The sequence below is a fragment of the Macrobrachium nipponense genome, chromosome 4, assembly GCF_015104395.2.
Source record: "Macrobrachium nipponense isolate FS-2020 chromosome 4, ASM1510439v2, whole genome shotgun sequence".
NCBI classification, from domain to species: Eukaryota; Metazoa; Arthropoda; class Malacostraca; order Decapoda; family Palaemonidae; genus Macrobrachium; species Macrobrachium nipponense.
In genome coordinates, this window is record NC_061100.1 from 21,768,061 (window position 1) to 21,782,682 (window position 14,622).

Genomic DNA, 14,622 nt, shown 5'->3' on the forward strand with positions numbered 1-14,622 from the left:
CCCACTCGAATCTTCTCCGCACTTTTGGTCGTTTCTCCGCGTTTTGGCAACACTGGTTACCAGTGCTTGCCATAATTTACGCAAGCATAAAAAGCATACGCAAAAGGGATTGCGTACGATCGAACAGGACTGTATACAAACGGATCTAACCTAAGAAGAAGAAGAAGAAGAAGAGGATGACGACCATGACGTCACAAGGCCATGACGGGCGTGTGAGGCTCACCGACCAATCAGCGTCCCCGCTGTCTTTGACAGGCGGCTCGTGATTGGTCGAGAGAGCTATCGTCCGATGACGACACATGAGGAGCTGCGTATTTGTAAACAGTGCCAAGGTATACCCAGGTCCCAGGAGGAAGTTTACGTTTCATTCCTCAGTAGTATGGGGTTCCATGGCGAAACGTGTGTGACTTGGCGCTTAAGATGACCTTTTAGGTTGTGCGGTTTAATCATTTATTGAGGAAATAAGTTTGCGTTTGAATTATCGAGAGATTTTCGATCGTGAAGTGAAAGGAACTTTTATTTTTTTCATTTGATTGTTGTTGATTCATTCCATTGTCGGAAATTGCCAAGGTGAGTCGCTGACCTGACGATAAAAAAAAAATTGCCCACGGCTAAAATTTAGCATGGAATCTATTAAAGCCTTCCCTTAATTTCCTCTCTGGTTTCAGGCTACGTCACTGAGTGTACGATATACAATATGTGGTAGGCTACGATAGGTTAACCCAGTTTAGGCAACCCTAAAGGAAATACTTAGGCTACTAACCTACCTATTGTTATACTCTGTTGTCCTATAGAACCATTCTGGCTTAGCTACTATGGAAAGGGAACAAACAGAGGACGAATTGTTATTTGGAAGTCTGAATAGCAGGATAAAGTTTTTATTAGTGATACCCACTAAGTGGTGTTGTAGCCTACAGTAACATTGCGTTAATTTAGTTGTGGGGAGTTGTGAATGGTTAACAACTCATTTACAGTGATAAATCGTTTCATACTTGTTAGATTCACATATTCATATAAGTAACTGTAGTAAAACCTTATATAGCTAAGCTATAACTTACTAGCCTAGCTTTATAAAGACTGGTGTGTTGAAAACTATAAAAGCATAAAGCTCATTCGTGACATTGCATTGACTATGTAATTTCAAAGATCCAGGCTCAAAAAGGTTTGATATAAGTTATGTGATACTTGTCCAGTGAAGGATTTCATGTCAAAACTGGAAAGACGTCTCTAAACCAATATGACAATGCCATTGCATATGCACACGTGCAAGGTGCAACTTTGAAGAGACATACTAGGTAACCTGTTTACCACCAAACAATGCAAATGGGAAGGCCACTCGAACAATAATTAAATGTCTTGTGAAAGAGGTTTAGAACACAAACTAACCCAAATATGCATTGTTTTTAGTTCCAAATATGTCTGCATAAAATAAAAATACAAAACTCAATTTTAATGTTATAAGAAGAAATGGTTGAACAGTATTTAGGCAGTTTATAGTGTAATGCTAAAAGCATTGGTATTTCTAAGTAACAACTCTACATGGGCTGTAAGGAACGGTTCCGTGAATAATGGTAAATTTTAATTTTTACTATTTTTACAATCATTTCTGCTGCAAATCCTTGGTTAACTCAGTAAAACCATCTAGTATTTAGGCTAACCGTAATGGAGGAATTGCAGGAGAAACCTGGGTGTTTTGGGGGAGAAGAACAAAACCATGCAAAGAAGGAATAAGTAGTACTTGACATTCCTTACCCAACCTAACAGACTGGCCTGACCCAAACTGACCCCAAAAAAAGTATGCCCCCTACTTCTTTGTTAGAAAAGGTTGTATGTAAACTAATAGGCTAAATAAGCATGTGTGTCAGAATTAAATGTCAAATTCATCAAAATCACCTGAAAACCATCATAATATAGTTCATTCTAAATTAATGTATACTGGATGTATAATAACTTACTTTAAAATATCAGATATATTGTTTAATTCTAGGAAAAATGTTTGTAACTCACAGGTGACTTAATTAGCAAAAAAATTGGAAAGAAACTTTAAGAAGGATCATGACACCAGTACCACACATGCACATTTGTGATATCAAAAATGTATAGTTACAAACAGTACCATTCTGTAAGACTTGAAAAGAATGTTCAAGTTTAATTGGGAAAGGCAAATGAAATTTGAATAGATGTTCCAGAGGCAAACTTATAGCACTGATATTTCAGTTTTGCCTCGATTTACTTTGGGAGTATTGCCCACAAGTTCACTTGATATGTCGGGATGGGACTCATGGTAGTTATCTTTTAGTAATTCTATCATAATTATGTAGTGCATAGAGCTCATTTCTTGATATCTTGTCCCCTCACTATGAACAGTGAATCTAAGCATAGTACTAGTATAGGCATAAGATTAGTGTTTTGGGGTCTGGGTTTTCTTTATTTTGACATTGGGAATTTAATTTACATTGTTAAATAGAATCCTGATGTTTTGTTATTTTAAAATTGTTGAACAGCAGTGTACTAAATTGCACTTATGATTTTGGTGTCTAATTTTGTGGAAATTAATGACTAATTATATTCTTGTGGATTGCAGAGGCATGGCATCAAGTGGTAGTAGCCTCACCCAATGGCGAATACTTGCTGGCCTTCGTGATTACCTTCAGCGAGTAACACCTGCGTTAGGTGCTGTACCAAAGGTAGCTCCAAAAGCTTTTGAAGCATCAGAATCTTTTCAGTCTGAGGTGAACCCCCATGATAGGGTGCAGTGTACAGAAAATCCAACTCAAAAATCAGGAACCAAAAGTGAAGATGTTGTGAAGGTTGAAGGTTTGTAGTACTAGAATATATTTCTTGGCCTCATTTTTTTTATTGGATGATAATCTTTTGAAATTTATTAAAATTAGCATTGTTGTTTTATTTTTCTCTGTATGAAATGCAATTAATAGTCATTTTTCATGAAACGCTCATCCAGGCTATCTTGAAGGAAAGGTTTTAAATTTCTAAACCGTAACATTTAACAGTTACCTGCAGTGTGTCTTGTTGAGTTAGTAAAATAGGTTCTCTAAAGCATACCATTGCCTCAGCTGTACTGCTTTTTATTACCTTTCTTCCATTTCCTGAGCTTTTTTTCCAGATATGCTCACAAACTTCAGCATTTTATTGGGAATCTAAGCTGTAACATGCAATTCTGAGAAAACATGGCTATTGTATTATTCAAGATGATAAGCAAATTGACAAGAGCATTACATCTGGGGTCAAATGAATGTGATACTGCTCACAGATGTCTCCATATGACACACTGCTGACATTATCCCCTAAAACGGGCAAGAGATGATACAACTGCAGGTGAAGAGGGATAAAATTGGGAGAATTAGCTTTGGCAAGACTTCTTGTTGTCAGATCTTTAGTTTATTCTATGTCAAATTTTTCCCTGTTGAATAATTTCGGGATTCAGAAAAGTCAGTATACTACAGGTTTTAAGAGGTGCATGTAAGGATAATGGTGGTAGTTTTACTGTAATCCACTTATTAGTTAAAACAAATATTTTCTTCAAAATGTAACCTAACCCTAATTTCATAAAGCCTGGATGAACAGAAACTAGTTTTTGTTTATTTTTAAATGGTATTTATTAAGGGCATTTTTTGTCATTTTGTTTCTCTCACGCAAATGTATTCTTTCTTATGTTTCTTTCAGACTCACCAAGTGGAAGCATCACAGAATTACAAAAAGTTCTTGGTGCTGTTAGTTCGTATATCCCCTTATACTTTTCACAAATACGTCTACATTTTTCTAAAAATAATGAACCCCCTGTCGAACCGAAGAGCATTCCCAAGTGGAAGGTACAAAAAGGCAGAATTTCAAAGGTAGTGATTGTATGAAATTTGTTTTTGTACAATTTAATTTAAGTTTATTCCTGTGATAAATAGTATTCATGTGGTTGATCACTACCATGTAGTGTAGCAATTGTTGTTCCTTGTAATTATTGTTAGGTTACAGTTAACACTTAATTCATAGGTTTTGTGATTCAAGGTTTAAAGTAGAAGACTGATTCTGATTTAAAAAGTGGAGTATATTGTTAGTTACATTTAACATTTCCTATGATTTAGAATTTCCATTTTGTATATGAGACTTACCCAGTAATTATATAGCTATTAGTTTCCATGTACGGCAGCCTAATTGAAATTTTGCAGGTAGCACTTCGATTGCTTAGTGTAGGTATACGGTGCTGTCTCCCAACGGCAATACTAGGAACGACTTAGCTAAACACTTCATTCTGTTTTCTGCCGCACCCGACTAAACATCAAGTGCTTACAGCAGCTTGCTCTTATTTTCTGGTTATGTACCAGATTTGGTAGTGTTACACAACCACAGGAATGCATTTGTAGCCTTCAAGCAGGATGAGTATTGTCTCTTGTGTGTTTGATTCAGATCATCAAGCTGGATATTTGTATTCTTCTGGAATAGCTCTTGAATGCAACATCATTCAATTAGGCCAAATACTTTTGCATATGTTTTACTTGCTGGGCTTATGCTTTGTGCAAGTCATCGGTTAATAATTGGCTTAAGTAATTTTGATTTTACATCATTCCCTTGGGCCAAACTTTTGTTTTTTAGATTTTGTTTTCTGGCCATAGGCTATTAGCAAGTCACCGGTAAATAGTTATTACCTTAAAATAATTCTTGAATGTTATTCCATTCTAAAATAATTCTTGAATGTTATTCCATTCTTTTATTTTAAAACCTTTGCATTTATTATTTACTTACCATGATTAGGCTACGTGCAAGTTGCCGTTTAATAATTACCTTTAAAGTAATTCTTGAAGGTTGCATCATTCCCTTAGGTTATACCTTGCTTTTGGGATTTTGTTCACCAGCCATAGGCTGCTATTGTCGCAAGTCGCCGGTAGTTACCTTGAAGTACTTTGTGAATATTGACTGGCTCGCCTTCACATATATGCTCTTAAAGGTAGAGATACAGACTTGTCATCCGCTGAAGAGGAATAGGATCAGAACTCTGCTCTTGCATTTGTATATTTGAGCTTTCTCAATATTTATGTCCTAGACACTCATCAGAGTAGTACTGATTCTCATGATGAGCACCAGGTATTGGCGCCTAGGCGCTTGGATCTCTCTCGTATCGAGCATATTTTGTCGAGCGCCAGTCCCCCGTCCAGGCACTTTGCACCATCTGAGGCGTCACACTCCCTTGCTCCAGCTTCCTTGGCGCTTTCCATGCCTCACCCAGCACCAGCTGTTGGTTGTCTGGCATTCCTAGTTGGATGCCCAACAACAGTCTCCTCGTTCTTCTTCGTCAACACTAAGGGATCTTTCGCTAGCCACCACTTGAATAGGACATTATGAGAGTCGAGGAAGAGGTTGTCTGTGTAGTCCTCTTTGTGAAGTTTTAATCATGGAGAGGACATGCATGGCGAGTAGTGACAAGTTCTTGCCAACCATTGGCACAGTCAAAGTTTCTCGACTCTCTCTTGCATTCCCGCAAACGAACCAGTTGCAAGAAGAGAATGCTCCATTTGGTGGGTGAAAACCGCTGCTCTCCCATCAGGAAATGTTTTTTCGCTGAGGCAAATACGTTTTCCTAATCTTTGGATTGCTATTATCACTGCAAGTTGATGATAGCGTGTGTTGGCGCCCCCACCTGCTAGTTCCCAGAAGAGTGAGCAAGAACAGCATCCTCCTCCTTATTTTATCCCTCTACTTCCTGGGTTACACTGGGCAGGACAAGGGAATAAAAGGAACTCTACAGAGTATACTCCCCAGAGTTTGGATGCAAAGGCCTATGTTCCTGGTTCGATCTCAGGATCCTTCCTGTGTTCCTGTTTTGGTAAGTACCAGTATAGTATGAACTAGTTGTCTTCAGAGTACCGTTATTGTCGTAGAAGCTTCCCTTCGGGACAGCTTCACCTTTGCTCCCTTCATTAGAAAGTGAAGGGGACGTGCTTCCAGTCCTTATTCTTTTCCTCTTTGAAGTGAAGAAGAATTAGGCTGATGCTGGATCAACAGGAGCCTACGAATACACTTTTATATTCTCCTCATGACATGCGTCTGTTATTAGTTGCACCATCCGAGTAATAGGCTCATACCTGAAAGTTAAGTCTTCCGGAGTACTTTCTCTTAAATAACCTGAAACTCAGGACAGCCTTTTGGGCCTCCACAAGTTTCCGTTTTTGATTTTCAGACACCACAGGGTTGGCATTATCATCAAACAAGGTGGTTTCTTTCCCTCTTGTTTCAGTTAACATGTAGGAGCTCGAGGGCATCTGTAGTGCAATTGATAGCCCTATAAGACTAATGCAGTCCAAGTCAGAATGTGCTACCAGGCAACTCAGCCTATGGAGAAGAGTGAGGAGCAGAGTAGTACTACCTTCTCACTGAGTTTTTGTTCGTCTTAGGATTGTTTCTCCTCTGTCAAGGGTTAACTTCTAGTTCGAATCTCTGCCCAGCCATCACAGACTTAAGTCTCTGGTTGGCTCTGGATTCTCGCTTAAGGTTCCTATTTTGTGCTCTACATTTGTCATTGCAAGACTCGTCAGACAGATATATGTCTCATTAGACTCATTATCATCTTTCTGTTTACCCCACAGTACAACAGAAGTCTGTAAGTCTTCTGCTTCATTGCAATTGATCCATACTCCTTAGGCCACTGTGATGATTCAGAGTGATTTTTCAGACAAACAGGTTTTTTTTGTCTTCCATATACTTTTTTCTAATTCATAAAGAGTTCAACTACTAGTTGTTCACACCAAATTGGGGTGAATGTTGGAAGACTTAGCCTGCCCTGATAGCTCTGCTTCCAGAGTAAAGAGAAGAGTTCCTCCCAGAACCCATCTCTTCCTCTGTCTAAACGTGTTGTCTTTCATCTTATGTGGACTTCATGCTTGAGACACTCAGTGTTGTGGTGTTTTTGGGGCTACTTTGAAGCGAAGCTAAGGATGTAAGAACAGCCTCTATGTACTTCCTTAGTGTTCAGACATTTCCTCTTTACGCCCATTCTGCTATCGAACTACCGGAAGCGTAAGTGATCTTCGCTGCTGCTTATATTTGATATGTAGAAGGAAGCACAGGATGTTCTTCTATTGTTATCTCTTTACCTTTTCAGTAAGGTGCTGAGTTTGGTGAACCAGGGGGTACAGTGTACCTGGAGCACCCACCACTCTCAGTGAATGGTTCTTGACTTTATTTCAGTGTTGGTGTCGGTGTTTTCTGGTTGTTTTATTTTGGTGCTGCACCCAGGGCAAGGGCCAGCACCTATCATACTACGAGTTAAGATGAGTGCCAACCAGAGGCAGTATTAAACTGCATAGCTCTCTTAACTGATAGGAATGACAAGCATTGTTTTTTCGATGCTAGCAACTTTCCTATTTCAAATTCACTACATGATGTAATCCTTTGAAGTAGAATATGTCCTTGACCCCACCTCCTTTCAATGTGGCATCAGCTATATAATTACTGGGTAAGCCTCATATACAAAAATGATATTTTTATAATAAAATAAGGTTTTGTATATACTTACCCAGTTATTATATGATCGAAACCCACCCACCTCCCCTCTGATGGACATTACGCATGAAACAGAATGAAGTGCTTAGCTAAGTCGTTCCTAGTATTGCCGTTGGGGGACAGCATTGTATACCTACACTGAGCAATCGAAGCGCAACCCGTGAAATTTGAATTAGGCTGCCATACATGGAAACTAATAGCTATATAATTACTGGGGAAGTATATACAAAACTGTATTATATTATAGAAATATTATGGTTACATTTAGTCTCATTTAAAGCATCTTTTCTGATGTAAATTTTGCAATAAGTGCTTTAAAAAGATTTCCATTCACAATAGACTTCATATATGAGCATTGATTCATCTATATTTAACAAGGATTTTAAAACATGAGCTTCTGCATTTGAATTCTGATAAAATATGAAACTTACATTCTTTAGTGATACAGTCTAGAGTAAAAGTATTTCCATGTGTTAGTTATTTTATTTCTATTTTCAGTCTAGCATAGATGCCAGAACACGGTTCTTGGTTAAAGGTATAGGAGATCATTTAACAGAAGCGGGTCGTCTAAGAAAACTTGAGTCACTGTGTAAACACATACGGGACTTTCCTCAGGCTAAGGGTGTTGCTGTAAAGGTAAATATTTACATTACCAATGCATCTTACCTGTAAAATAATTTGTTTATAATATTTGGATTAAGAAATTGATATCTTCAGTTAATCATTGTAGGGTATCCATTAGAATTATTGTACTATACTGAAAGATTTTTCTTTAATGTGCTGTATCCATTTCCAGCAAGGGGGTATATCAAAACTTTTAAGAATACTAGAAAGAACAGAAGATCGTTACGTTGAATATGAAGCCAGAGAGGCACTTGCCTTGTTAGGGTACACCCCACCTGTTTCTGGTCATGGTATACGACTGCTTACGATAGATGGAGGGGGTGTAAGGTAAGCCTAGTGTAAACTTTTACTCTTCTCTGCATGTGACAGTCCTAAGCACACCTGAGATTTCAAATGCCTACTGTAGAGTCATAGAGTTAATTTTTATGTTGTAAATTTTTACAATCAAGCTGCTATCTAATTTTTCTTTTTAATTAATGGAATGTGTTGGCTTTTGTGCAATTTCTTTGATGAAGGAAATTTTTTTAGTTTTCAGTAATACTGATAACTATTCCCCCTTGTAGAATGATTCATTGTTCTGCTTGGAGTAGCTTGTACATGCACACTCTTAAAGTAATTTAAAATGTTACACTATACTGAAATTATTGTATATAACTGTGGAATTGCCCTTGAGAGCATTTCCATTCTAAAGGGGCACTCCATAGAATCTTTTATGATTAAAAATTCCTTCACAGTGTCATTTAGGTCGGTAACCTTATCTTCAATCAGGACATCCAGTAAATGCATCCTTTGATTTTTCAAATAAGAATTATATGTAACGTAATGTCGCCAATATCTGAAATATTTTAGAAGTTGCCAGCAGTTCTTACTGCTGTTCATATATTTTGCAGGGGCTTGGTAGCTATAGAAGTACTCAGGAGAATAGAAGAGGAGGCAGGACAGCCAATTCACGAACTTTTCGATTATATCTGTGGGGTGTCAACAGGGGCCATTCTTGCCGTTTTAATTGGTGAGTATTGTATTGTGCCGTACCTTATCAGGAGTTATTATTAGATTATAAGATTAAACCAACTTAACTGTGATTACTAGCATTGCCTCGTACTATGTACTAGTTTTACATTTTCTGTAGCTGATTTTTAGTTTTCTAAATTTCAGTACATTAACACAAAGGGGATTCCTCTCATTAATTTGCGTTTGTTTGTGCCATATGTGATTGTGTACATAAGTACTTTTGTGATTTGAAACAAACCTAACATGAGGATCATATTGTTACTGTTTCTTATACAATAATGCCAATTTGTTTTGCATGACTTTTTAATTGTTAAGCACTACAAAAACAGTTATCAGAGGCAGCTTTGCATACATTGTAATCCAAGAAAACTAGTCGTACAAGAGAATTATACTGTAAATTTTCTGTTGTGTGTTTGTAATTATGTTAGACCATAGTATAGGTTGTACTTTTTGTAAATGTACTGAAAGGTATTGGTGGAAAAGATAAAAGAGTAACCTACCCATTTCAAGTTGAGTGTTCACATGTCTTGAATGATGTACATACACATTTTCTTTACAGGTGCTCATCAACAATCAATAGACGAATGTGAAAAATTATATCGTAAGTTAAGCACGCAAATATTTACCCAGACAACGTTTCAAGGTGCGAAAGGGCTCTTTATGAAGAGTTCTTATTATGATTCTGATGCCTGGACAAATATTCTAAAAGAAAATATGGGAGAAATATCGCTTATTGAAACTGCAAGAGATGTTGATGCTTGTAAGGTAAGACATGTCACCAGGTGTTTTAAGATGTTATATTGTGGGCTATTTTTTTTTATCTACATATGATTGTTTTTTACATAACTTTACATAATATAAGGGCTCACTTTTCTCATGCCATGCTTTGTTTTGCAGTTGTGTCTTGTTGCAACCTCAGCAAATACAAACAAAGTACAGGCTTACCTCTTCCGGAATTACAACCTTCCATACAGAGTCTCCAGCTATTACCAGGGTTCATCACAACCACAGTTATGGGAAGCTGTTAGGGCATCTGCTGCGGCACCTGGATATTTCTCGGAATTCAAAATCGGTGATCTTATTTTCTTGGTAAGAAATGAAGGTCGTAGTATTTGGTTTGGTCGTAAATCATTTTTTATACGTAATAATCTAGGGAGTACAGAAATACTCCAGGTAGTGTACCTGCTGATTGAGTACTTATCTTCTGAAGTCTGAGGCAAAAGAATGCAGTATCTGGGGAAATAAAGAGAACATAAAACAAAATACATTTTCCGCATAAAAATAATAGGATTGTAGTGAAACAAATTGTATGCAGAAAGAGTCATTAGGAGTTGTGATAGGATTAGAAGCACTGACCAAGTCTCTATTAATTTCTGTTTTAGACAATGAGTATTTGTCAGGGCCTGTGTAGTATAAGTAGCATATCTATAAAGGGATATAACGTGAAAGCTCCCATAATGTTTGTGTATGTATGCTTCCAGTTAATAGTGCTTATCCAATGGTTGTTGATAGCCATTTTACATGTAGTTGATGGTGGATAACATTAACTATTTATAATAAAACAAAGTATGCTATTATATCAAACGTAGCATTTCAGAATGCAGCGTGTAGCAAAATGGAGTGAATGTAGTTGACAGAGGAAAATTGCTTCCTGTTGCACCATTATGCCCCTGGATTGAAGTGAGTTTGTTTTGTTCTTTTGCAGGATGGAGGTATATTTGTTAACAATCCCACTGCTATAGCTTTACATGAAGCCAAGCAATTATGGCCTGATGTTGATTTGCAGTGTGTTCTGTCTGTTGGCACTGGTCGTCACGAACCAATTGCTATGATAAATGATTCATCAACTTTCAACTGGGCCACTAGAATTAGGACTGTAGTTAATAGTGCTACAGATACCGAAGGTATGCATTTAAATATTCTTTCTTGGTGTTTATAAGTACAAATCATTGATTTGCCTATTCTTACTAATGACTTACATATTCTTGATTTCACTTAAATAGACATTGTGGTCTGAGGCTGATTTTTTTTTCTCAGAGCTACATGGCGCTTTTTTTTTTTTTTTTTTTTTTTTTTTTTTTTTTTTTTTTTTTTTTTTTGTGAACAATCCAGCGATGTTGAAAATCCATTGGTTCTGCATAATGTTCATTCATGCTTGATTGCTCTTGGTCACATGCAAAACTACAATTATTGACATGAGATTTGTGTGACGAGAGTCTTGAGAATAGCACAAACAAAAAGAAATGAAAGGAAACCCATAAGTATTACTATTTGTGTTTAGCTTGCAAAAAATTGGTTCTGATACCAATAGTTTGAGTTGAATAGACTGCTGTAATGATTACAATGCTATGAAAACTAGAGAGCCATAGTAGTCACTTTTTCTGGCAAACTTTGCATTTGAACTAGACATTTTTAAGAGCAGTTGAACATAGTGTTGCCTGTCATGAGATAAGGTAAATGTTTTTGTGATTTTGTTTTCATGAAGATTGTGCACTGTGCACTACAGTACTTATCCTTAATTAGAAGCAGTTGCTTAAGTGTGCTCAGCTTGAGGATCAAATGTCTTCAGTAATTACCTGTATTGAGTAGTAGGTCATGGTGTTAAATTTGCTGATATTCAGATGCAGATGTAAATCGTAGATAGGCACTCATCTGGATAAAGAATAAGGTGGAAAGTGAAACTCCAGATCTCAAGCATTACATTTTATGCATACATACGTAGTTGCTTCTACAGTATTTTCCATGAAAATTTACTAAGCATGATAATATCCAAAATGACTAGCATGCTTAGGTAGGCAATTGATTGAAATAGGCTGACTTGAACAGAACACCAAAGCCAAAAATAAGACAGTTTTTTTTTTAAGTAGTTTGAGATCACTTTTAGACATCACTTAAAGGATTTACACAAAAAGAGAAATGAAAATGGTAAAATTAAAGAAGTTATACAGCTAAGTAAGAAAAGTTCAAACTGGTGACTGTCTATGAAAAGTATAAGAGAGAAAGTACTGTAACTAAGATAGTTTGATGTTTGAAAAGTATATAAGTATGGGAGGAAAAATTAATATGCATAATGCTTTAGACTTAGATTTTGCACACATTAATTTCCACTCTGAAATTCATATTTTGTAACATGAAATTCATTATATATATATATATATATATATATATATATATATATATATATATATATATATATATATATATATATATATATATATATATACATACTATATTACTGGTAATCTTCTTAGGCACGAAGATATAGTAATTCCGTTGTATTCCACATAGGAAAATGAAAAGAGTATGTGTTAGAAAATGCCCAACAGTTTCATCCTCCAGTGGACCTCTTCTTGGAGCTATTAAGGAAAGAGGATTTCCTTAATAAATGCTCCAAGAAGAGGTCCATTGGAGGACGAAACTATTGGGCGTTTTCTGACACATACCTTTTTCATTTTCCTATGTGGAATACAACGAAATATATATATATATATATATATATATATATATATATATAGATATATTATAATATATCATATATATATATATATTACATTTTCATATTATGAACAAGTATAAAAACTTTAATCAATTCTTGTGCTCTGCAGGTGTTCACACAACTATGCATGACCTGTTACCAGGAAATGTATATTTCCGTTTCAATCCATATCTCAGTGATGAGATTGGACTGGATGAGATAGGAGAAAATCGTTTATCAATGATGATGGAAGACACAAATCTATACCTCCGCAAGAATGAGCTAAAAATTCAAGAAGCTGTTCGGGCCTTAACAAAAACAAAAAATCCTTTGGACAAAGTAAAAGACTGGGTTGATTATCAGCGTCAGGTATGGACTGTAATCTAGGTTTTCCCTTGAATTTCTGTAACGCTTTTACAATACAGATGAACAGTGAGAAACTTACCCAATTTTTGTTATCAGCTTTTTGTAATCAATGAGGATTTATGAGACGCAAAATATGCCACTGCTGTGCATAAGAGTGGCAGCACATTATATATTTTAAGTAGTCACAGTTTCAGGATGTATAGACTGGAATTCAGTTGCAAGAAAGTGTAACTGTCAGTTGTGTATCTGTATAACAAAAGACTGGCATTGATGCCAGCATCAGATCTGGGCCATGATCTGGAATTGCATTTATGATTACATGGGATATTACAGTTACAAATGACTGATGCATGTTTGCCCGTATCCTTCTAAAGTAAGCAAAGTGATGTTGTTGACAAATAGTTTCAATTTTTTACGTCATCATTTAAAATTTATGTATGCACTTATTATACTAAATCGGTTCACTTCATAGAACAGCAAGCACTTTGTAATTTTATAATACAAGTGACTGAAATTTATTATTAGACTAAGATTTATTCTGTGATACGTATATGTCTGCTATTTTAGATGTAAATTTGTGTGAAATGAAAATTGAAAATGATTGTAAAATCCACTTAAGACAATTTGTGAATACCTGTGAAATCCACTTAAGACTATGTATGAATACTTATTTATTCGTAATGACAACCTTCTGATGCAGTTATCAGAGACCAGTTATATTAGCAACTCAATATCTAAGGTCAATCATTGGATAGCTTTAATTTCCAAAGATCCCGGTTAGTAACGATAATCTTAATTAACCTGGAACTTGGAATTTAGCATTTCTCCCGACTTAGAATTTACCATTTCTCCCCTACCACAATGTGCTCATGTTTGTCCATGTTTGGTTTTAGAGGAATTTTGTAGATGTGGATTTTGGCAGGTGAAGTACAGTAGGTTATGTTAGTTCTTGAACTTTAGACAGCATTCCATTATAGAACGTAGTCAGGGTTACTTTTAAATGTAGGTTCTTGGAATATGTGATATGATGTTTTTCATAGTTGTTCATACCTTTAATCAGTTTGTTTTTATTTTATGTAAATTTTGTAAAAATATTGAATAGAATCGTATATGAGCTTTTATTTGTTGGCAATTTATGGAAATTTATTCATAAGTTTCTCTGTGCGTTAGTTTACGAGAGTTAGTTCGTAATGTGAAACAAACTGCCAATGTAATTCTAGTCAGAAAGAGACATATGTTATCTATAACAACACAAATATATTGAAACATTCGATTTTGTATGCTTTCATACCTACCTTCAATAAAGGGTGTAGGTGATATTTATATATGTATGCTGAGATACTATAATGGAAATTGTACAAGTCATTGTCAGGGAGAGTTCATATGGCATGGACTCGACCAACACTGGATTGGTATTCCTCCAAGAATATTCCCTGTGATAAACTGTCTACTGGATTCCTTATTTCTCACATCCACACACAAAAACTGTAGCATTGTAGTATATATCTGAATAGTAGTATTGTTTCTATTTTGAGAGTTAAGGAGACTCAAAAGCTCATTGTAGTTTTGATATAGTTTGACAGCCAAATTTTTATATATTTTACTCCTCATTTCAGTGTTATTATTATTATTATTAT

The 14,622-nt window shown here is 35.9% G+C and overlaps 1 protein-coding gene across 2 annotated transcripts; it reads left to right on the plus strand.

Annotated features, from left to right (window-relative positions):
• Positions 1-311: 311 nt before the first annotated feature.
• Positions 312-14,256, plus strand: LOC135210764 (calcium-independent phospholipase A2-gamma-like). Of its 2 annotated transcripts, none has more exons than XM_064243613.1 (10): positions 312-332; positions 2,585-2,817; positions 3,685-3,854; positions 8,008-8,145; positions 8,306-8,460; positions 9,024-9,142; positions 9,704-9,909; positions 10,042-10,233; positions 10,850-11,048; positions 12,750-14,256. In XM_064243613.1, exons 2-10 carry the CDS (start codon positions 2,589-2,591, stop codon positions 13,004-13,006), a joined length of 1,665 nt encoding a protein of 554 aa, XP_064099683.1. In that variant the 5' UTR covers positions 312-332; positions 2,585-2,588; the 3' UTR covers positions 13,007-14,256. The 2 variants fall into 2 exon arrangements, with proteins under 2 accessions (XP_064099683.1, XP_064099682.1); XM_064243612.1 differs by lacking the exon at positions 312-332 and adding an exon at positions 339-570.
• The last annotated feature ends 366 nt before the right edge of the window (positions 14,257-14,622 follow it).

Coding starts and splice junctions, on each gene's coding strand:
- LOC135210764 (XM_064243613.1), top strand. CDS start 2,589: ATGGCATCAAGTGGTAGTAGCCTCACCCAATGGCGAATACTTGCTGGC. Junction 2,818..3,684: donor AGATGTTGTGAAGGTTGAAG/GTTTGTAGTACT, acceptor TGTTTCTTTCAG/ACTCACCAAGTGGAAGCATC. Junction 8,461..9,023: donor ATAGATGGAGGGGGTGTAAG/GTAAGCCTAGTG, acceptor TATATTTTGCAG/GGGCTTGGTAGCTATAGAAG.